The sequence below is a fragment of the Epinephelus fuscoguttatus genome, linkage group LG10 (genome assembly GCF_011397635.1).
Source record: "Epinephelus fuscoguttatus linkage group LG10, E.fuscoguttatus.final_Chr_v1".
Classification (NCBI taxonomy): Eukaryota; Metazoa; Chordata; class Actinopteri; order Perciformes; family Serranidae; genus Epinephelus; species Epinephelus fuscoguttatus.
Window position 1 is genome coordinate 10,587,440 of NC_064761.1, and position 25,445 is coordinate 10,612,884.

The window sequence follows — 25,445 nt, forward strand, 5'->3', positions numbered from 1 at the left end:
ACCAGTTAAAATGCAATGTATCTGTTCCATCACACAGAAGACTGGAATACATGGCTGAGATGCATTTAGTGTAGGAGGGATGTTACTAGGAAAAGTAAAAAGAAAGAGATCTTGCAAAACAAAACAGTTGCTCAAATACTTACAACTCCTGTACGTTTAAATATGGCCTAAAACCTGCACTCACCAAACTCTGGGACCTGGACTCAAGTCCTGCACTGTAGACCTCTGCTCCTATACACTGTTTCCGGTTCCACTGTGCAATTTGTTTTGTTCACCCCTGTATTAGTTTTTTGCAGGGAAAGAACTTGATGACTTAACAGCATTAGTGAGTAAATTTGTAAGTAAGTGAGTAAAACTGTGAATAATACATAACTTCCTTTTACTATTCAAACGTTATAGTTCCAATTTCACACTAGTTTGCATCATTGAATTACATACAGTGTTTAACATAAACAAGGGCTGTTTGTTCTTAAAGACTAAGAACAAATATGCCCCCTTGCAATAGAACCAAATGGTGCCCATAGAAAATGCAGTCTTAATTTTCAGTAGATTAAACAATACCAGCAAATTGGAGGCTATTCACTGTATCTGCCTTGGTCTCATTTCTACAGTAACCCTACCAAGATGGGTGGGAGTTTAATGCTTGGTGTCTGAAAAAACTGTATGTAGCACCTTTTACCTTGTTTGTTTGACCTGCTAGTGCAAATGGAGTATTCAGACCTCAACTCTTACATTTTGTGATGTTTGGACTAAGAACAGATTTCCTTCAGTGAACTCTGTTAAGTGAAGTGAGCAGAAATTTTTGCGGAACATAACTGCAGAAAAAACTAAGTTGAACATGACTGTGTGGACAGTAATTTGTCAAGAGTATATTTTAAAATAAAAAGAGAGTTAGAGTACCATGAAAAACATTCCAACAGCTGGATTCTGTTATAACATGATGTTTTAATATCAATTTATCTACAAAATCTTTACTGACACCACTGTATTCTGGTCTTCATGAAAGTGCACTGTCACTGAAGCAAAGGAACATATAAAAGTTACAAACAAACAGACTGTACCATTTTTACCATAAAATGTCCATTCATTTGGTCATTGGTACTTACAGTATAAATGAGCAGAGTCATATTGAAACAAGATGGTTCAACGTTTATGTAGCGGTATTTGAATTTCTACTGTAGAATTCTTTTGTTGAACAGTTTGTTCTTGTGAAACTGTTGTGCGTTTCCTCCACCTCATTCTTTATAATATAGCACTGAAGGTAGTTGCCACAAAACAGAAACCAAAAGAACCGGATGAGTACATTCTTCAGCTGTCCACAGCTGTTTGTCTCCTGATTTACCACACAGATTGGTAATCCATAGAGACAGAGCACAAATATAAGCATCTGCACCACAATGGGCACCATTTTTATGTCCAGGAGTTCTCCTTGAGGCCATGTGCAGTCCAGATCTTCCTTCCAGTAGCTGTTAACTGCACAGCTTGGTGGTCTCGTAATCCATCGAATTGGGCAGACGTGAGCTGAAGGCCTGTAAGGAGGCGTGAATGCGAACCACCTCGCTGGCAGTCAGTTTGAGGCGGTGCCGCAGAAGACAGGCAAACAGGTCCAACCTCTGCTGACCTGGAGGGGACAGCCGATTCACCCGGTCTCGTATTTCCAAGAGTTGAAGCATGGCAGTGTCCTGGGAGCCTTGGGTGTACGGGTAGTCAAGCTGCAAAATCAAGTCACGAATCGCCTCTGGGTCAAAGTGCATGCTGTAACCAAACACCTGGATGCTGTTAATCTTCATGTAGCCCAGGTTCCGAACAGGATCTGTCATCTCTAAAGGCTCGTAATATATGCTGTCATTCACTCCATCCTGAGTCTTTATCCTGCTCCGAAGGTAGATATGAATGGTTTCAAAGAACGTCTTCCACTTGTTTCCCAGTGTCAGAGTCCAGTTGTAGCACTCAAAGGGCAGGTCCAGCTTGGTGGCCTGCCAGTCTGGAAAACTGTTCTCATTGACAGGGATGTACCAGCTCTCTGAGTGGCTCCCTCCAAAGGGGTTGATATATAGAGTAAGGACAGGCTCCAGGGTGCTGTTCTTTGTAAGGCAGATCTGGAGGGATACTCCCAGCAGCATATGGACCATGTTGGACTTGTACTTGTTGCTCTTCAGCGTCAGCAGCATCCTCTTTCTCCACGATGGGTCAAACCAGCTGTTAAGTCGCATGTCATTGCTGATGAAGATCGCATGGACCTATCAGACACATAGACAGGAAAACAGTATAGAAGTACCACACTCACAAACTCAGTAAGTACAAATAGGCAGTGGATAATTTAAAGTGTATCAGCATAAGAGCAAGATTGCAATTGTATGAGTTTTAAGAATTTGCTGTGAAATACTCATAAATTCTGTGAGGTATACAATTTGGCATTTTCGCCAAGGGGACGTCACACGACAAAGGTACCTTGCCGCTCAAGTCAAAACAGAAACATTGTTTCTCCCACAGATGTCTAAAGAAGCAGCTGTTAAAAATATCTGAGCACCACAAACTCAGTTTTGGTGCCCAGTGAGCAACTTTAATTGAAATAAATATCTTAACTTCGGCGCAGCATTCCCACCTTGAACCACTTGTCTCAACTCATCAAATACCAATGAGCACGGTTACATGCACACTAATAAACCGATCATTATCTGATTTCTAGAGTTAACTGATTATTCAAGTGGTCATGTAAACAACATAATCCGATAGGCTTTATCAGATAAAAGCCATTATCTGATAATGAGAAATCAGATAAACACATCTAGCTTTTTCCCCAATAGTCAGATTATTCGGTGCATGTATACCCTTTAATCTGGTTTCTTTTGGGTTTTGCTATTTTATACTCCCACTCCACTACATTTTAGAGGGAAATATTGTACTTTCTACTCCACTACGTTAATCTGACAGCTTTTGTTTCCTTTCAGATAAAGATTTTACATAAAATGCTCTCACATGTATTTGTTAATGATAAAAACAGTACTGTAAGAATATAAGCTGTCAGCATGATGTGTGCTTTATTCTGCAAATATATGACTTGCATACTTTTCGAGGTTTTTCAAGGATATGAGTACCTACTGTAACAGGAAGTTTGAGTTTTATGTCATGTACTTGGGGAGAAATCCAAATGAAGGACTGAATCATGTAAACCAGGTTTTTCTGATTATCAGATTATTGAAGTGCATGTAAATGCGTCAAATTGGATTATTACCGTTACCTGATTATTCCCAGTTATCTGATTATTGTGCACATGTAAACGTGCTCAATGTTTGGCTAGTGATGCTACGTGTCAAACTATGATGACACTCTACATATCCCCCTAGTATCCACTTTGGACAGTCAAGGATGATGTGTCAGTTGCTGCTTGTTGCATGCACAGTGATTTTTCAAAAGAAACTTAAACTAAGTAGGTTTGCTAAGGATTTAGGTTTATTTCTTAAGGGTTAGGCAACAAAAGTACTTGGTTAAATTTGAAAAAAAAAGATGATGAAGATGCAAGGTACATCAAGCTGCTGTTTCCAAGGACAAAATGACCCTTCAAGCTCACCTATTTTGATTTATAAAAAGTAACTGTGTAATGGCACAGTATAATATACATCACTGCTGGGCATATTTTGTCAAACAGTGCCTATAGTTTGATAATGTAACACAAAGCAAATCTATTTTTGGCCATGACGGGCTCACCAGATATGATTTTCTACAGATCAAATCCTTACCAAAATCTGAACTGGGTTTCTATAATATTCTTCCCTATTTTAAAACCATTAAGCTGCCTCAGATGTAGAACATGTTTCAACACATACCAGGAAAAACATGGGGAAACTGAAGTTTCTCAGTAACCAGAAGGGCAAGACTTTGTAATGCTAAGTAGTTCCCATGAGTGAGTATTTCCTCCCCAGGATACCACTGTGAAAGACAGCTCAGCTCTCGGTCAGGCTGACACGATTAAACAAAAGGCTAAAAGAAAAATACCTCGAGCCTGCGGTCAGCTCTCTGCAGTAGGTAGCCCAGCTCCAAATCCTGGAGGTCGGTCTCAAATCCCAGGTAGTTCTCTGTAGAGTCGGCCACCATGGACCTGCAGGCCCCCTGCGTCAGGGCAAAGCCCGGGTTGCAGCTCCCACAGCGGGTGTGGTTGTCTGGTGCGCATGCTGCGCAGGCCGAGCCTTCCCCAACAGTGCAGGGCGGCGGCAGCTGACAGGGGCTGTGTTCGTATCGGCAGCTGCAGCTGTGGAGCTCCTCAGAGAATGCACCAAGCTGGTTGTTCTCTGAGCAATACAGGAGAGACTGCAAGTGACTCAGCCAGTATGACTGAGGTCTGCACCAAGAAGGAAGAAAAACAGAAGGAGCAGAGAGGGATTGGTTATTGAACAGGGCTTATAAGATGAGCTGGTTTATTGGGTCCAGGACACCTGTCTGGGTGTGCAGACAGCTTGCTCATTAAAAAAAAAAAAAAAGAAGAAAGAGAAGGCATAATCAGCATAATGCAAGACATGCAGACAGGCCAGAGTGGATTCAAGCAAGCGTGGTTTAGGTGAGGTTAAAAGACCTCTGTGAATGAGGCTTTTTAGAGCTGCATTCCATTATTTCAGCAGCTTTTCAATCGTTTTATTTCAACGCATACTTTGGAGTTCAGAGTTTTATTCTAATTTCACAGCTACAAACTCTTGCTTACCCAGTGAATCCACAGTCTACCTTTTTTAGTTGGATATTTCCAACAGGATAATGATCTCAAAACTGCATGGACGTGTTTGCAGAAATACCTCCATGTTATTGAGTCAAGCTGGCCTGACATTCCTGCGGAGTACGCCAGTTTTTTGTTGTCATGAAGTGCCCGATGAGCGTAGGATACACATGCAAAGAATATGAGCACAAACAGCGGCGTTTGAAAAAGAAGCGAAAGCGAGAGACAGTAGAGAGAAAGAGAGAGAGAGAAAGTTGTCTTTGATCAGTTTGTGACATAAATATTAGAAGTGTGCTGCAGCCGTAGGGTAACTGACTCTCAGACATACATATAATTCCCCCATGTGGGCCAGAGTTTGATTCCCGTCTGTAGCACTTTCTTGACTGTGATCCCTTTATGCCTCTTATCCTCTTTGCTTGCTGAAGAGAAGAAATGCACAGTACATACCGCTGGCTTTCCTTTTAGAAAAAAAAGAAAAGAAAACCTTTTTCTTTGATGGGGATGTATTGTGGTAAACTTTATGCTAATCTGAAAATGTTTGCTGGATTACAATTGGGGCATCCTTCCTCTGCATCCCAATTTTATTGTGTGCTTGGCAGTTGGAAGCAAGTCTGAGTTCAGAAAATCACTGATTTGAATATCAAAACCCCTAATGGGAAAAGCAGTCATGGGAAATGAACCGAAAGGGCTCTTCCTTTCCATCACACGCTACCTGTGGGCAAGGCATTTCACCTCCAACAGCTTCATCAGAGCAAAGCAGTCGCAGAGTCAAGACTGCGGCTGTACTGTTAGTTCCCTGGTGTGATTATGTACGGCCTTCCTGCTCCCTGCAACTCTTCCTCCAAACCGCTGCTGTAAATCAAAGTGTCTACTAACTTCTGTGTTACCTTTAAGGGAGCGGAAAATGAAATCAGCCAAATATGCAGTTGCTGTTTTTTGGAAATAGCATAAAAACAGCTCTGATTGAGTTACTCATTGAGTCAAGCTCTAAATTCTTTTTTTTTTTCTTGTAATAAACAGAAAACTCAGGGACTTAGAAAATATAAAAGTACTTTCCAGAGGTTGGTGGACTTTTAAATTTAAAAAAAAAATAAAAAATAAAAAATAATAAATATATATATATATATATATATATATATATATATATATATATATACAGTACAGGCCAAAAGTTTGGACACACCTTCTCATTCAATGCGTTTTCTTTATTTTCATGACTATTTACATTGTAGATTCTCACTGAAGGCATCAAAACTATGAATGAACACATGTGGAGTTATGTACTTAACAAAAAAAGGTGAAATAACTGAAAACATGTTTTATATTCTAGTTTCTTCAAAATAGCCACCCTTTGCTCTGATTACTGCTTTGCACACTCTTGGCATTCTCTCCATGAGCTTCAAGAGGTAGTCACCTGAAATGGTTTCCACTTCACAGGTGTGCCTTATCAGGGTTAATTAGTGGAATTTCTTGCTTTATCAATGGGGTTCTGACCATCAGTTGTGTTGTGCAGAAGTCAGGTTAATACACAGCTGACAGCCCTATTGGACAACTGTTAAAATTCATTTTATGGCAAGAACCAATCAGCTAACTAAAGAAAAACGAGTGGCCATCATTACTTTAAGAAATGAAGGTCAGTCAGTCCGGAAAATTGCAAAAACTTTAAATGTGTCCCCAAGTGGAGTCGCAAAAACCATCAAGCACTACAACGAAACTGGCACACATGAGGACCGCGTTTGCGTTTGCGTTTAGTTGGACGATCATTTATTTTTCAACAGGACAATGACCCCAAACACACCTCCAGGCTGTGTAAGGGCTATTTGACCAAGAAGGAGAGTGATGGAGTGCTGCGGCAGATGACCTGGCCTCCACAGTCACCGGACCTGAACCCAATTGAGATGGTTTGGGGTGAGCTGGACCGCAGAGTGAAGGCAAAGGGGCCAACAAGTGCTAAACACCTCTGGGAACTCCTTCAAGACTGTTGGAAAACCATTTCAGGTGACTACCTCTTGAAGCTCATGGAGAGAATGCCAAGAGTGTGCAAAGCAGTAATCAGAGCAAAGGGTGGCTATTTTGAAGAAACTAGAATATAAAACATGTTTTCAGTTATTTCACCTTTTTTTAAGTACATAACTCCACATGTGTTCATTCATAGTTTTGATGCCTTCAGTGAGAATCTACAATGTAAATAGTCATGAAAATAAAGAAAACGCATTGAATGAGAAGGTGTGTCCAAACTTTTGGCCTGTACTGTATATATATATATATATATATATATATATATATATATATATGCAAGGTTTGATTGATGTAATATAACAGTGCAACATTTGGCCAAAAGTATGTGGACGCACACAAAAATCAAAAAACATTCCACCCAAAAAACACAACAACTAAAAACCTTTGCACTCAAATGTGATAACCGAAGATGTAATTCTCAATCTGCTGTCATTAATCTACTGCTATAACAGTCTGTACTCTTCTGGTGTCAGGCATGGAACCTAGCTACAGGGATTTGCTAAGAGCATTAGTAAGGGGATAGGATATGATAAGTAGTGTGATAAGGTCTGACTCACAGTCTACATTTCTGTTCATCCCAAATGTGTTGGATGGGGTTGAGGTCAGGGCTCTGTATAGGCCAGTGAAGTTCTTCAACTTCAGACTGAGAAAACCATTCTTTATGGACCAGGCTCTGTGCATTGTTATATTGAAACAGGAAAAGTCTGTTGCCCAAACTACTCAAAGTTGGAAACACAATATTGTCTCAAATATCACCACAACTGGCCACAGATTAAAAGTACACATACGCTGTTTTCTCACAAGAACTCCAGGCAATGTTTGAAGAATCGGGTCCAGACATTGTCCAGAGATTCCCTTTCAGCAGCAGACAACAGGAGATGCCTATGTCTGAAGTGTTGTCACCTCCTGGAAATACTCCATTTGGCTTAGGCCAAGGGTGGCACCTGGGTAAAGTGTGCAGGATGCTGGACGTAACGCGGATTACACTGTGGTCACGTAGCCGGTTCGTAATTTGGTCGTGAACAGAGTGTCTTGCCGTTCTGACGATTTCATCAAATCCCTTCATCTCTCCAGCTGGACGTTTTCATCACCTTCTTTATGTAAATTACCCTTCTTCACCCTCAGATGTTTGTTTTCTTTCAGTTTTGGGCAAGTTGCATTATATAAACCTCATCAACATGTCCACTCCCTCGCTGAGAATTCTTTGGACAATTACCTGCTCTATTCACACATGGGTTTAATTGGAAATTACATGGACTTACTGGAGTTGGCAGGGTAAAGACAGCTCTCACAGACAGCTCCTCTGGGTCTAGATAATATCAGGTTTGCTGCAAATGTGTTAAAGGGGCTATGCAGTATTCAGACAGGGGTTTCCATAATTTAGAGTATGCACAAACTGTGTTTCACAATAAGATGCTTACATTATTAATATCATATTGTAATATTGAATTTATAATTAGAATTGTCATTTTCCATAGTTGTGCCTCTTTCCAGAACCTTTCCGATTATCTCATAATTACTTTCTATCAGATATACTGTATGTATACCAACAGAAATTTGCAAAGCAGTCAATTAGTCAACCAAAACAAAAGCAAAAAAATAGAAAAAGTCATAATTATGGATGATGAAGAGGAAGAAAAGACCAGTGTCATGATATGCAATAATCACGCCTTGTGGACATTTTTCCTCTGTACAAAATCATGTAATTGGAACAGCATGAGGCTGCAAAGATGAAATTGGTCTGATCTACTGAATCCCTTGACAAGTTAATTAAAAAGCTATTCAACATTTTTGGAGTCAAATCTTAATTGCACTCTTCGTAGTCAAACAAAGATGAGAGGACTCCTCCAGTGCAGCATTTAAGAACTTGGCGTACACGAAAAAAAGCTGCCACCTTTTTTTTGGTTGGGAAACCTACGCACAAGAATTTTCGGAGTACTGAAAACATCACTTGAATGACAATGTGTATCATTATGCCTAATGGCAAAAGTTTTGAGCACAAAGTGTGCTGTTCAGTCTTATCATTACCCGCCTAATAAAAGCCAAGCTGACTGCTGCTTCAACTGACTCGTTCGCTCATAATTGTCAGCGCGGAGGAAAAAGTAGCCCTCAGGAGGCAAAATCAATCACATATCTCTCATCTATCTCAAGTGCCTCAAACAGGATGTTAAAGGGAGAGTGAGGGGTTTTTGGAGAGCTTCCGTTTCTCTGCCAAGCAAAACTGACAAACATCCCATTCTCAATCTCTTTCCACTGAGTACGAAGACTTCTGTGAAGAGAGAAGAGAAACGGAGAGCTTCATAGTTGACGCGCTGGTAATAACATAGATAAACACTGCCTGGATGAGGGTGATGACGCTCCCACTCCTTTTCCTCGCAAGTGGGTGGGAATATCAGCTGCATAGATCAGTGATTAATGTGTGTTTTGGCAATGTGCTGGAGAGGACGACACAGATTAGGGCTGAGACAGAGAACAGAAAGAAGAGGCAAAGAAACCAAGGGAAAGACTGGACATTGAACAGATTGCACTGTATAGATTAATCTGCCGGTTGATTTATGTGTTGTGCTCTCTAGCATCGCCAGCATTACTTTGGAAGCTCAGTCGATCTGAGCGCTCTCTGACTGACAGTAATGGTTGGATTCATCACCTACGGCAATCAGCCCCTCTGAAGGAGAATGGTAGCCTGAGTAAATGTGAATTTTATTCAGTCTTAAAACACTAAGCTGAAATTTGGAAACTGTCCTCACCAGCATTGGTCAAACACTTAAAGTAACCTATTTGTTTTTACTGACAAGTGACCTCTTGCTGGCATGTGTAAAATGACTGTCCTCTCTCAGCAGCAAAGGCTGAAGGCGTGTGAAGTTTTTTTTAACACCACCAAAAGTCACAGAGGAGAGCAAAGTGAAAAAAAAAATATATATAAATATCAAACTTTGACACAAGAGACAGATTTTCCTAACAACAGCCAACACTGATTTCACTAATCCTTGGGGGCAATATTTACCTCCTACACTTGAAAGTTTTAGTTCCCTTAACTTAACCTTGACCATAGAGACTTTGATAACCCTCTGAAGTTAAGAAAGTTACAAAATTGTAAAAGTGGAACTGTGAGCTTCATGGCCTAGAAGCCAATGCAGAGGATTTGGTTTCAGAGGGATTTCATGGAGATGAAGTCCAATGAAATGAAATGAAGATTTCATGATTTCATGAAGATTTCATGAACCCTGATAAAGATTTAATGGAGCGGAGACTTGTGGATCTCTGATGTTAAACTTTACTGTTGGAGCAGCTGATAAAAGCAAAATAAGCCAGGTAGGCTGACATATCTTCATCAATATAAACTGGCCTACATGTGGTTGAAGAGGTAAAGCTCATTTACAGTAGATGTCTGGCACATCTTAATGGTATTTCACTGCATTTCAACATGTAGCAGGATGCACATATTTCTTGGTGAAAGCTGTACAAAAGAGATAAAAATGAAATCCTCTACATATATTAAAAGGGGTATTGCAAGTGCAGTGCCGCCACAGCAATGGCAGCTTGTTTACTTCCACCTACATCCCTGGATTAGTCTATAGAGTGAACTGCAGGCTGTGACTCGATGTACAGTAGCTTTGGGCAAAAAAAATGCGAGCACCTCATGAGGTATACATCAAACAGAACGGGAAGAATGTACAAAGAGAGAAAGACATTACAAAGAGACATCGCCTTGTAAAAATGTTGGCTGCAGCAGGATCAAAGGTACCCTTGGCTAAAATATAATGCAGCTTTGTCAAATAAGACATACACAGTTAGCATACATGTGTGTTTCAGCAATTGTGCTCACCGTTCTCTTGGTAGGCGGACTTGGGGCTGTCGGTGACATCTTTTACTGAGACTGAAGAGCTTGAAGATTACTCTCTGGGCTCGTCTGGAGAGGACCCGCATGCTGTTCTCCAGCTGCTCATATCGCCACTGAAACAAGTTGTCCATTGACCACAAGTGTTGGATGCTTGACACATTCAGGAAGTAGCTCTGGGGCAGCCTCGCATAGAATGCCTTGAATTCATCTGCAGCGACAGATAAGAGATGTAACAGGGGGTATCTTATCATTTTGTCATCAATACCGCATTGCCATTATTATTTCCAAGAAGATTGTTAGCATCCCTTATCCCCTATACTGCATACAGCAATACCATGACAAATATTGCTCTATTGATGATACCAAATTATATAGAATAATACTGCAATATATGATGAGCAACTGGCAAAAGTGTAGCATGCTAACAGTAACACATCTATGTGCCCTTTCTTAGATTTTTCGTTCCTGTGATTACAGATTTTCTCAGCTGCTAACAATACATGTTAAGGTCATGCTTGGCTTCCTTTATCAACTGCCTGCTTTCATATAATACATTAACCAATCAATGATGACCACCTGAAATATCTTGTAAATACAGTGTGGTCAAGGAACACCCACACTCCCAACATGTCAAGTAACCACTATTGGTCAGTGGGCCTACGGGTTCAAACTCTTATTGTCAAGGCATGCCTCTAGTGTTAGATTTGGGTGCTCAATGACAACACATTCTCACTTCGACTTCGTCACATATTGACGTTTGGCCATGGACATTGAACATCGAGATACAATGTGCAAGGTACGGTATGTTTATAGATGTTCTTGGATACTATATATATATATATATATATATATATATATATATATATATCATTTTTTCCTTCAACAACAAACACATGATTATGTTTTGCAAACACATGCACATGGTTTTGGTTTAGGAAAAACAGTCAGGGTTTGGCTTTACAATCTCACGGGTAGCGAACACCAGCCTCACGGGTGAAAGCCGGTGGTTGTTGGACCCATCCGCCACCCCTCTCATCCATCCTACTAAGACTGCCACAGTCTTAACTTTCGCAGGACACCCCCCTGATGCTGCCGGGCACTGACTGGCTGCGTATCACGCTGACATGAGTGGAAGGCTTTTTTCATCGCTGTCTGACACCAGAAGTCACTGACCAAGCACCAGATTTTGATGACTTCAGAGTAAGACTGAGTTGTAAGGGATGGCCTGTCAGTTTCTGCTTGTTATATGCAAAGTTTCGTTTCAAAATAAACTTTGGTATTTACAGGAAATGTACGGTGTCAGCTTATTACATGTATGCAGTCTCTTTTCAAATATCTCTAAGGTAGGCTTACATTGTAGGGAACACAAGTATTTGGTTGGATTAAAAAAAAGAAAAGATCATGGTTTGGGTTAAAATCAATATGTTTGTTACTTACCTAACATTACATAACATGTGACATACTAGATTAAAATCGTTAAAATAGCTCAACGTTGATTTGGTTTCACACAGGACACGAACAGCGGTCTCCTAGGTGAAAGTGCTGTGTTTGTTTGACCTTCCCACCCAACATGGACTTTCTCCCTCTTTATACTACATCAGTTGCTCAGTCAGAACATCCAATAATGACATATACTAAAGGGTGTAGCAGCAGGCCACTGACCAAGCTCTGGTATTTAATGAGTTGAGACTTCGAACGATCTGGGTCACATGATATTTTCAGACTTTTTGCCTTGACAAGGATCCCCTCAGCGCCCATTAAAAATAATTGACCAGCACACACTGAGCATCGTGGGATGCTATAAACCACAGAGGATTCACCAGTTGTGTCCTTCAGTTTGAGGCAAAAGATGGTGTATTTCTCAGATGCATTTCAAGGAGCCTTTGAAATTGGACAGACCTTGGCAGCCTGTTGTATTTGGGCTTGAAATGTGGATTTTTGGAGTACCTTGAATTGGGACCCAGCATCTGGCAGCTGTTGCTTTGAAAAACCAACTCAAACATTTTTATCTTTTTCAGTAAAAAGGAAACCAATAGCATCCAAAATGACACTAAAGACGATCAAAGTCATGAGAGGGTCCACTTTGAAGCAGATAGCAAAATGTTTAATGGGGACTTTGAAACATTAATGATATGTTGGCAGAGTCTACTCTGTGTCATAACACCAACCAACCATGATATATTATTGTTTCAGAACGACTGATACAGCCTTACTACTGCAACAATCTGTACTACCACTGAAAAAAATGAAATCAAAGGCAGATGAAATATGTTAAATCAAGTCAATATTCTTTTTTTAATCTGACAAGATATGGAGCAGTTTTCATGTTTGAGCATTTCACTTGTCCTTAATTAGTTACTGAGTCTTCATCACTGGGTCTGAGTAATTTGAAGCTTGAAACTAAAATTACCAGAATTATTAAGCTGCTTGATCAGCACTGACAAGTACAAAACCGCTTTGTTGTCAGTCAGATATCCTTATTTTAAGCATCTTATCCTTTTCATCTCTTCACAAATGAAGAGCAGATAATGACATAATGGAATCCACTGTTTCATTGTTAATCTCACAGCTCAGCAATCATGTATTCTTACAAACAAAAAACAATACAGAACAAAGATAGTGGGCTTTTCATATCTGGGGAACACACTATGAGTCATGTGAACTGTTGTACAGGTCTTACATCATACGTTACCTTGACCGATTGCAACTGTGACCCACCATCTCTTCCTCCTAGTCCCTCCAGGGCTGCACTAGTTTAAAGATATCTGTTGGTTCTTTGAGATTAGATATTTTTACTTGTTTTAAAATAAAATCTTGGCAAGTAAAATGTTCCTGTTCCATTGGCAGATAGTTTTGCTTATTCTAAGTAAGTTACTTTGAGTTATTTTAGATAATATTTCCCTGGCTGGAGCAACTGTGGCCAGTGGCCGTTGCTTGGTTTTGGCTCAACTGTTTTCAATGTGGCAGCCAGGTCACGAACTTTCTCATTTTACAGCTAAACAGTACACTAAAAAAAATTGTGAAAACATTTGAGCTGAGAAGTATGCAATACAGTAACAGAATCTTGATTCATATTTGATCATCGCTGCCTAGTTTGAGAGAATGACTTATACTCATGAGCAGTGATTGACATGATTGACAGCTGCATTAGAAACTTCTTGGCTCTAACTGGTTGCTTTCGTTAAGCCATGGTGAGTTCCGGCAGATGTCATTAAGTGCACTACAATGTTCGTTTTGTTTGTTTTTACAAACTACTTTCAGGATATAGCAACACGTTCTAAGGCCCAACACGTCAGATATCACCATTCTGTCAGTGGACTTTGACATCTATGACGACTGTGACATGCATGGTATCTTCTGGTTCTTCTGTTGCTGATGTTCTGGAAGCTGTGTCAATTTACACTTGTTTCATGGATTGTGTCTTTTCACAATATTTAAAACCGAGATAAAAACCTCATATTTATATTTTATTTCCTTGTACAACAAAAGCATGTGGCTAGGTTTCGAAAAAAAAAAAACATTACGGTTTGGCTCAACACTCACATAGCAAATGAACAGCAGCCTCCCGGGTACAAGTCCTGGGTTTTTTGGACCCATCCATCTTCCCTCCCGCCTTCCCTATAGGAATTTTCCAGCTCCTTATATTACAGTGTTGCAGACTGATGCCACCTGGCGGCGTATCGTACCACAGGGAAAGGTGCCTTTAGGCATCAGTGTCTGACACCAAAATCTCTGACAAAGGGGAGGTATTTGATGACTTAGGAATAAGAATCAGATGGATAAACTGACAGTTTCCGTAAATATGACACAAAGTTAATTTTTAAGTTACACACTGCAGCTTCAAAGGTGAATCTTCTTCACACACTCTTCTCCTATAACATTGCAACACTGTACTTAAGATAACATATAAGATCATTTTATTTGAGTTTAAAATGTTTGATTTGAAAAATATGATGACTTTTGATAATATGATATGATGACATAACTGAATTATATTTAGTGTGAATTCAACAGTCACGTATTGTAATAATAAGCTACAGATAGTCCTAAATAAATGAATAAAACAAAAGGTAACTGTTTGGATTTCTGATTCTGTTATGTCCTGTTAAAGGGATAGTGCACCCAAAAATGAAAATTCAGCCATTATCTACTCACCCATATGAGGGAGGCTCAGGTGAAGTTTTAGAGTCCTCACAACACTTGCGGAGATCCAAGGGGAGAGGAGTTAGCAACACAACTCCACCTAATGGAGGCTTATGGTGCCCAAGATTCAAACGTCCAAAAACACATAATTGAATCCACAACATATCTCCATACTGCTCGTCCGTATTGATCCAAGTGTCCTGAAGCCCCGACATAAAAAGTTGTTTGGAAAAACGTCATTTGAACTCTGTTTTTAGCCTCATTGTAGCCTGTAGCCCTAACTGCCTCTCTGTACACTGAGCTCACGTGTGCGCGCTTGCGCGAGACCGTGAGACATGGGCACCACGTTCACGTGTGTTCACGTGCTTTCGCTGGTCTCGCGCACAAGCGTGCACACATGAACATGGTGCACAGAGAGGCAGTTAGAGCTGCAGTGTTGTGAGGACTCTAAAACTTCACCTGAGGCTCCATCAGCATATGGGTGGGTAGATAATGGGTGAATTTTCATTTTTGGGTGCACTATCCCCTAAGTCACCATTTGCTTCAAGGTTAACAATAGCACTGGGAGTAGGAAGGCATCACTCTTTGATTTTCAAGGGCTAGACCTCTTCCTGGCATCTTCCTTTGCTGATAAAGCAGCGAGCTAGAAATCTGTGATATCCCTTGCTGAAGGACACATTTATGACTCTTGCGAGTGTCTGCATTCTGGGCACGCTCCTGCCCTCACTTCACACCCAGCTATTAAAACATAAACTTTGAAAGTAATTGCACTTAGGGATATTTCAGCCAAATCTAAGGAGTGGAAAAAAGACAGCCATTTTGATTTCACCTGAGTAATAATCACCAAGGCAGGGTGACCGAGCACAGCAATAATAACCAAACATTATGCTAAGAGCTTCCGTTTAAACTCTGTTTCCCCGGTGAAATGAAAAGCTGGACTGGCAATAAATGGGTTTTATAGCTGATTAATGTGCTCTAGACATATTGTAAACTACCTGAGCCGAAAGCTGTTGATTTTTTTTTTTTTAATCCGGTCCTGTCGCATTGTTAATTTCCTTTATGCAGATAGTGTTCCAGGACCCAGGATTCACAACCAGTTATTATAGTTCACCTATAAATCACAGAATAGGGAGGAACATACATATAGGAACTTCACTCTGATTTAACGGTGCAGATAAAACACTTGAATTCATCCTCACTCCCTCTCATATGAATGATTTATACTCTAAAAGTTGATTTTCCTGCATTTAGGATGAGGCATGCAACATGAAACGGAGTAAAAATCCATCATTATCCAGAGGGCGTTCTTACCAGATTCTTCAAACTCCTTATAGAGCATCTCCCATGTCTCTGTGATCCTCTCCAGGCTCTCCTCCATGGCTTGGATGTCCATATAGGGACAGTTGCACTCTGGGAACTTGGGGTCACAATGGCACCAGCAGTCATTGTCCTTGCAGACAAATTCACCCTCTCCATTACAGGCTATGTAGCTGAGAGCAGCCTGCACAAAACTTTCTCTCAAGTAGTCTGGAAGGATCACCTGTAAGCCTGTAAAACCAAGCCAGATTTATTGCCTTTATCGAACTGTGAACTTGACAGGGGAGTGACAGTGCAGTGGCAATATAGTGCTGGCTGAGCTTATAACTAAAAGGGGACCTAATATGCTCATTTTCAGGTTCATAATTTTATTTTGGGTTTTTACTGAAAAAAATTACATGTTTAAATGTTCAAAAAACACTGCCTGTGGTAGAGCACCTGTATTCATCCTCTGCCTGAAACTCTCCATTTTAGTGCCTGTCTCTTTAAGACCTCCTCCGCAAGCTATCTCAGGAGTAATAACTGTAACGCAAAAAATTAGAAGCACTTTCTAATTTGAGGAATAACTACTAAATGTTTCTGAACCAAAATCTTCACAGCCAGACACGTTCAAGCAGGAATCTGATCTGAATGAAGGGAGAAATTAACAACATCAGCAACCCAGATTACATGATTCCCTTATGTTAACATGTAGCCACAAGTAGCCTTGAACTTACAGCTAGAAAATGACTGTAACTGACTGTGGCAGCACTTTCTACCCTTCAAAGTCACCAATAAAAGCTTCTAAACTCAAGTCTTCACAGCCTGACATGTTCCAGCAGGAACCTGATCTGAAATTGGGGAGAAACTAAAAACACTGGCGACCAAGTTTACACGATTCCCTGACATCAGCATGTAGCTACATGAAGCAGTGTACTTGCAGCCTCGTGTATGACTGTACCTGACTATAGATGATCTTTCTAAAATGAAAAATCACCAAGAAAAGCTTCTAAACCAAAACCTTCACAACCGGACATGCTCCAACAGGAATAGATAGCAAGATAGCATGTTTTCCTCACATTGCAACGTACTGCTAGATGTAGCAGTGCAGGTTAGGTAACATAAACACTTGCAGTAGCATGCCTGCTGACATATAAAGCATCTATAAACAGCTGATGTCAGCTTGTCTGGAAAATAGAAAACAATGTTGAAAACAGGGTATTCAGAAGGGTCTGAAGGCTGAGGTTTCTGCTTACATGTTTTACTTTTACATACATTTACTTAAATATTTTAACTTAGGCCACATTTCATGTGAGCATTCAACACTGTGACATCATATACTGTACATGACAGAATATAAGGAAAGGCATAATAGGGCCCCTTTAATAACATCTACAAGTCTGAACTGTACTGATGTTTATTTTCCCTTGTGCTTATAATTTTCAAAATAATTTGTAAAAACCTATCATGACAAGCTCAATAAAAGTAGTAAAAATCAAACAAACCTTGCAGCTGGACTTTATTTTCAGGGCTCTGAACCAGCACAGAGCTAACAGAGTCGAGGTTGTCATAGTTACTGCATCCGAGAGGACCTGTGCGGGTCTCTGTCACCTGGGCAACAACAAATAAACAGCTCATTTATAAATGTTCGGCAGCATCCATTTTAGAACATGGTTAAGTTATATATTTTTACTTTATATATATATATATATATATATATATATATATATACATATATTTAAGAGTACTTCTGAATGTCAGATACAAAATTAGTGTGACGGGACCCACAGAAAATGTGCTTTGTGTAATATAAGTGGCTTTCTCTCTTCTGTTTAAATAAAGCACTTTCTACATAATCAATTGTGAATGTGAAAGAAACGGAAAACTGGGGTAAGCTCATTTAGATTCCTCTAAATTGCTGTAAGAGTGCTGCACTCATTTATCTGCAAGAATGCTACACGCTTCTTTTTTTGTCTAGTCACTGATTGAAGACATTTTCGATTGACCTTTGCCACAAAGCAGCTCCAGCAAAGCATCCTTTTTCACTTCATTTGCAAGAAGAGATCTTATTTCAGCGCTCTCCTTTTTCTTGCTGTGACACGGTGCAGAGCATCTAACTGATTCTCATTTTTCTCTCTTTGTGGTTCTGGGACACCATATTTTGTTCAGCGATTTGTCCTGGTCAGGCTTGTCAGAGGACAGTTGGTGTAAAGTGACAGATGGATGAGGCAAGACAATGAGGGTCAGTCGATCAGTAACACAATCATAGAGGGCTGAAGGGCTTGGGAACTTATATGAGGCCAGTGCTGCAGGGAAGTGAAAACTCAGTATGGGGCTCTTTAATCAAAAGCCTAATCCAGAAGAAAGGGGTTTGTGAGAGGAAGAATAAATATCCTCTGTAAATGAGAAAAGAAAAATGAAGATAATTTGAGTGCAATTCTTCGACAATAATATTCATATCACATTATAAATCCCTTGTTTCCCTCATGAGGGATTTTAATGCTGATATCAATGTGAGGAAATGAGATACAACCCTGGGTTTCAGACCACATGCATATTGAATCCTTATAAGGAATTATTTGATATGCCATATGATATGCCATATGGCAAACATTGACTGATGTGCAGAGCATTCAATTTCCGCTTTGCATAGCATCTGCTATTCACTGTAGATACATTCTGCTATATTAAAAAATACTTAATAGGACATTATTGGCCACCTGTATCTTGGCACATGGTTGTTTGAGGGAATGAAGCAAAGGCTGGAGTTATGTGGAAGACTTTTGCTTTTCTTTGGTATATTTTCATTTTTATTTCATGATGTGATCTCCAAGTTTAGGTGCTCCAGTGCTAAAAGTATTTCACTGACTCACTCAAACTGCACAGTGGGAGCAAGAGAAGCACAGGAAGAAGAAAGTTTTGATCATTGCCGCATGCAGTGGATGAGTAATTCTGTTTTATTCTTTATTCTATACTGTTAGCTCATACTGGAAAATACATTTTTACTATTTATGATCCTGGTTCTTGAGATAGCCTGCCAGAGAGGTTGAGATGTACTCCAACTTTATGAATCACATTAAATTATTTCGTGCCACTAGAGGACAGTAGACACACTAGCAGACAAACTGTCATTTTATATAAGTGGTGTAGTGCAGCAATAACCTCCAGGGCTGAAAAATTAAGCCAATGCAGAAACACCAAAAACTGCAGTTCCTCAAATGGCCACTTGAGGTTGGCTCCAAAACTGAGACGGTTTTGGTCTCTATAGCTAATTTTCACATTCATGACAACTGTACAAGAGGTTAATTTTTATATAACTCATCCATTTACACTTTGTCAAGGCTTAAAGTTACGTATATCTAAGGATGCGACTGCTTTGAGTGACAGGCTGCGTGCTCACCAAAGTCTATGAGTCAGATCAACCTCAACTCCTCTACAGCGGCACCCTCTTTTCCACATATGGTCACTTCTGGCTTCAAAACTCCAAGATGGTCACAGCCAAAATGCTGAATTCAAGGCTTCAAAACATGACTTCACAAACCAAGAGGTTGTAAAGGTCGGCTAGTTCTACCTTACACAAGGCATTTAGTGACGGAAAAAATTTATAATTTTTCATGTTCCGCTGTCACATTTATTAATGCTGTATGGTGAATTTATCAGATGCCATTTATATGTACACGGGTATGGTATGGACTGAAATATTGTTATTATGTTGATGCCAAAACTTGATATAAGGGGGAAGTGATGCATTACGGGAGGACGGAGCAGTCGGCGTTTGGAGGTGTGCGAGGAGTTTCCCGTCTCTAAAGGATCAAACCAAATACAGCGGATTGTTTTTGTTCCTTGTGGATTACCTCAAGACACAACTTTGCTGCCAAGCGGGACGAGTGGTGAGGTTGCGTGGTTCTTTGTTTGTTTTTGTGAACTGCGGCACTTCATTACGCTCCAACAGACTCCCCTTTAACATACATGTTTTCTTTTTTTGCCGGCTTTTGGGACTTTGATTGACTGCTGGGGGGGTGGTAATTCGGGTTATTTTGTGAAGGGGGTGTTTTTTGATAATGTGGAAAAAGTGTTTGATTATCTGTGAATTGTTTGGTGAACCGGCGCCCACGCCGTTTCTTGTTTAAGTGTTATCTCCGTCCGGACGCGGACATGATTTATTTTCTTTCACTAAAGTTTGATTATTGACTCAACCTATTGTGACTCATTCGTTAATCTTCGTTTATTCTGAATATTTTAACACCGCAAGGGTGAGAATTTGAGTTTGTTTTGGGTGATAAAGCAAAATTAATTGATCTCTTTTTTCGTATCTCAAACACCTCGCACCTGATCCACCCATAACCTTTAGATTAACGTTGTAACTTTTCCTTTGGTTAATTTTTTACAAGGGGAATTGTTACAAGGTGATGTCACTGCAGCAGTGTCCATTATTTTTGTACAGTCTATGATTACAGATAACACATTAGCAAAACAAATATGCAGAGCAGGTGGATTTATTTTTGGGTAGTGCTTGTAGTTATTTACCACATTTACAATGTTAGGTTACTGATACTGGAAGCACTTCAACAACTGAGTGGGCATCAAGGTCTCAATTGAATTGAAATACACACAACTTAAAGAACTACTTCTGAAAATATATTTTCTGTTATATAATCAACAATGGCACTAGCTTGTATACATACATAAAAATATACTGTAGAAGTTAACCAAGTTTCACAAAGCTCATTGATGAGAAAAACTCACAGATCTTAAATTACTTATGTGGACCACAACTAATAATCTGCAGCCTCAATACACTTTCTTTCAGATTCTGTTGCAGTCTTCAATGAATTTGGCAACAACGATGTGATGTTTTGATTTCAACAACAAAAGATTCACAGTAACTACAGCTCTGATTCATCCTATTATATTATCTGGGAGACTCCCATATTTCTATCTTAAGAAAATTCAGGATGTAAATGTAACTGTCTATGTAACATTAGCATTAGCCTAGTTCACTCCACCTGATGACTATAAGTCATTGTAGTGTACAGGTTATGGTTTTCCTGCTGGGCATCTCTGCCTGCCGCACCTCCTCCAGCACACTTTGAGGCAGCTGCAGGGTCGTCAGCTGGTACCACCGTTCATAGACGTTTCGCCCCCTAGCCAGTACGTCTCCCGGTGGGGGGGCAGTGGCTTGATGGGGACGTCTCCCCGCCATCCCCTGCAGCTGCCCTCATTGGGGTGTTGCGCCCCAACTCCCATCCTTCCTCCGTAACCACAACCAATAACTCGCCTTCTCCGCCTCCTCTGCCAGCTCCTTGATCGCCTTCTTCAGGCCTGTCCCAGACATTCCGGCACTTCGGAGAAGCTGGATTGGTGACTTCCCCAGAAAGCCCCTGCATCCGACTGCTATGGGGTGGATGGTTGCAGCCCAGTCTCCCTCTCTGCATTCTGCTGCTAGGTCGGAGTAAGTCCAATATTATCCTCTCCTTTAAGCTCTGGTTTGGTCTCTACCAGCTCCTGAATAAACTGTTTTCCTTTAGATCTTAACCTTTGCTTGCCAGCTAACCACAAACTCTGAATTTCTGCTCTTTGGTGCTGGTCAGATGGCAAATAATGTGTTCATGAGAGCTGCTTTGGTGGAAATGGGTGTTTGATTGCACATTTCCTTCTATGCAGTGATACAGTTGGTGAGTGCAGTTCGGTAGAAAGTAGTTCCTACATAATACTGCTCGCTACACGGTCTGTGGATTATCTTGAGTAAACGGGTGATGGTTTCTGGAAAGAGACATGATTGTTGAGGTTTTTCAAATGTATTTTTGAACACCAAAGCCAAGGGCCATCTAGCTCCAATAAATTGAAGAGAAGTCAGACATCTCTACAGCCAAAAATTCCAACACGTGGCAACTCACACCAAAACAGTTTATATTGATAAATAGTACCACAGGTACGAGTAAAAACATGTATTTTGGATTCTGGGATGAACTGTCCCTTTGTGGGATTTGTTGTGTTTTTTTTTCCTTTCAGGTTTTAAGCTAATGAGTGTGTTAATATGTAGACACTTCACTTAGCGAGTGTTTTTCTGTCTTAAGTGTATTGCTGTGGCAGTTATACACTACTTTCTTATTCCTCTGTTTGGTGTCCCTTGCCAGAAATATGCCTTACAAAATATAGTTTGGTTTGAGTGTGATCACAGATGACCATCTTAACCATCTACAGTTGAAACCAGAAGTTTACATACACTATATAAAAAGGCACATGACCTTTTTTTTCTCACCGTCTAACATTAAATCAGACTAAACTTTTCCTGTTTTTGGTCAATTAGGATTACCAAAATTATTTCTATTTGCTAAATACCAGAATAATGAGACAGATCATTTTTTAGACAATTTTTATTACTTTCTTGAGAGTCAGAAGTTTACATACACTAAGATTAGTATGCCTTTAAACAATTTGGGAAAGCCCACATGATGATGTCATGTCTTTGGAAGCCTCTGATAGGTTTATTGACAACATGTGGGTTAATTAGAGGCACACCTGTGGATGTATTTTAAGGCACACCTGAAACACACTGCTTCTTTGTGTAACATCATGGGAAAATCAAAAGAAATCAGCCAAGACATCAGGAAGAGAATTGTGGACTTGCACAAGTCTGGTTCATCCTTGGGTGCAATTTCCAGATGCCTGAAGGTGCCACGTTCATCTGTTCAAACAATTATACGCAAGTATCAACACCATGGGAATGTCCAGCCATCATACCGCTCAGGAAGGAGACGGGTTCTGTGTCCCAGAGATGAACGTGCTTTGGTCCGAAATGTGCACATCAACCCAAGAACAAAAGCAAAAGACCTTGTGAAGATGCTGGCTGAAGCTGGTAAGAGTGTGTCATTATCAACAGTGAAACGAGTCCTGTACTGACATGGGCTGAAAGGCCACTCTCCCAGGAAGAAGCCATTACTCCAAAAGAAACATAAAAAAGCCAGATTACAGTTTGCAAATGCACACAGGGACAAAGACCTTAATTTCTGGAGACATGTCCTGTGGTCTGACGAAACTAAAATTGAACTTTTTGGCCATAATGACAATCGTTACATTTGGAGGAAGAAGGGGGAAGCTTGCAAGCCTAAGAACACCATCCCAACTGTGAAACATGGGGGTGGCAGCATCATGTTGTGGGGTTGTTTTGCTGCAGGAGGGACTGGTGCACTTCACAAAATAGATGGCATCATGAGGAAAGAACATTATGTGGACATACTGAAGCAACATCTCAAGACATCAGCCAGGAAGTTAAAGCTTGGGCGCAAATGGGTTTTCCAAATGGACAATGACCCTAAGCATACTGCCAAACTGGTTAGAAAGTGGCTTAAGGATAGCAAAGTCAATGTTTTGGAGTGGCCATCACAAAGCCCTGATCTCAATCCTATTGAAAATTTATGGGCAGAGCTGAAAAGGCATGTGCGAGCAAGGCGGCCTACAAACTTGGTTCAGTTACACCAGTTCTGCCAGGAGGAATGGGCCAAAATTCCTGCAAACTATTGTGAGAAGCTTGTGGAAGCATATCCAAAACGTTTGACCCAAGTCATACAGTTTAAAGGCAGTGCTACCAAATACTAATGAAATGTATGTAAACTTCTGACTCTCAAGAAAGTAATAAAAAATTGTCTAAAAAATGATCTGTCTCATTATTCTGGTATTTAGCAAATAGAAATAATTTTGGTAATCCTAATTGACCAAAAAACAGGAAAAGTTTAATCTGATTTAATGTTAGATGGTGAGAAAAAAAGGTTATGTGCCTTTTTATATGGTGTATGTAAACTTCTGGTTTCAACTGTATCTACAATGCAAGACTCCAAACAATGATCGATCGAGTCTGACAGGGGAACACAAAAATGTATTTCTCTGCCATAATGAGAACACAATAAAATCGAGAGGCTGCCCACAAGACGAAAATATGAAACCAGAGACTCCTGCTGTTTCCTCGTTCAAGCCTGTCGCCTTGTTCATCACTGTGTGCAAACCGACTGGCAAATATTGCCTGAGTCAGGTGGGGATATCACCATCGATTCAGTCCATGAAATTCTCAAATCATAACAAAAATGATCCCCAACGCTCTCGAACAACTGGAGTCATTACTCATTGTACAAACAAGCCGACCTGATCACAGACTCTGCTCTGGGCCGTGACTTCTTTAAGAGAGTCCAAATTTCCACAGCCAATCCCCACCACACCACAACAGTAACAGGCTTTTTCTCCAAAATGAGCTTCAATTTCCTCTTTGCATGAAGACAGCAGGGGGGTCTTTGCCTTGCCAGCCCTTTCTTATTCATTCTTCAACTTGTTTGATTTTAAATTCATGCAGAGGACTGCTTAGTTGTATCAGTTCCGCCGCTGTGTGGGTCAACGCCTCGTGGAAATGATGCACGAGTGTGGAGGAATGTGCCGCTCCTTTGACTCACTTCCTACCAGTGATGGAGGTGAATCTCGCCTCTTCCCACTTCCTACCTGTCAGTTACGCCAGATGACTGCATTTGGAGCATGAAAGCGCACTCTCTCTTCTTCTCTTCCTCTCTGTAGCTACAGAAAGAAACCCTAATTCCCAAGAAATGAAACAGACAAAAGCATCTGCCTCTGCACCTCTGATGCGCCCACCTTAGCTGCAAAAGAAATACCCAGCCCTCCCTGCACACAATGTAGTGAGAGGACAGAGCTTTGATATAAGTACAGGGAGTCTGATTCATGTTCCGCTACAGCAGAAGCCACACTTCACAAGCTGGCTACCGCTGTGTTCCGAGGAATGAAAAAGGCAGAAAGAAGGGTCATCCTCCGCTCCGTAGCCCTATTAACCCCATGCTGCCTGAAGGTGCCAACCAGAGGCAGAAACCTGTCGCGAGCTGTGTTTCACAAGATTCATTTATCTTCCCCTCACCATATGTGCTCATCACAAAGCTTCCTCCAGACCGGATGTGCTCACGGTAGCTGGAGATCATATCTCATCACAAGCAAGCTGATAAAAACCATCATCTTCCACTTTATTTTCATCACTGTTATCGTTGTATCATAGCAAGAAAATCATTAACATGTATGACTTTTAGAGATGCAGTTTACCACAGTGCAAATTACACCTGAAAGCAATACAAATTTTAACTTTGAAATTGAAATAAAAATTGATACTCTCCAATGAACAGTATGTGCACAGCACATAGAGATTAACTGGTATACCGAGTGATTACAGAATTTTAAACATACCAATCTATTTCAAGACTCACTTTATCTATTAAGTGCAGTACTCCTTAATGATATTTATCATTTCACTGATACTTCTTTTAATTTAGTAGCATTCTTTCTTGTTATGTAATGTAAGAAGCAGAGTTGTGTCGCTTTATTTATTGACCTGTGAAAAGGTTTTGATTCTGTTGAACATCTTTTGATACAGAGATTAACTAGTATTGGTATATC

The 25,445-nt window shown here is 40.4% G+C and overlaps 1 protein-coding gene across 1 annotated transcript in view; it reads right to left on the reverse strand.

Moving 5' to 3' along the window:
- Positions 1 to 989: 989 nt before the first annotated feature.
- The window catches only part of LOC125895519 (BMP/retinoic acid-inducible neural-specific protein 3-like), a 67,656-nt gene continuing 43,200 nt past the window's right edge, over positions 990 to 25,445 (reverse strand). The window contains exons 5-9 of the mRNA XM_049587423.1: positions 17,510 to 17,615; positions 16,020 to 16,256; positions 10,551 to 10,773; positions 3,997 to 4,339; positions 990 to 2,240 (exon numbers count right to left, since the gene is read on the reverse strand). Coding sequence (XP_049443380.1) covers positions 1,470 to 2,240; positions 3,997 to 4,339; positions 10,551 to 10,773; positions 16,020 to 16,256; positions 17,510 to 17,615 — 1,680 coding nt within the window. The 3' untranslated portion in view covers positions 990 to 1,469. The remainder of the gene's footprint in view (positions 2,241 to 3,996; positions 4,340 to 10,550; positions 10,774 to 16,019; positions 16,257 to 17,509; positions 17,616 to 25,445) is intronic.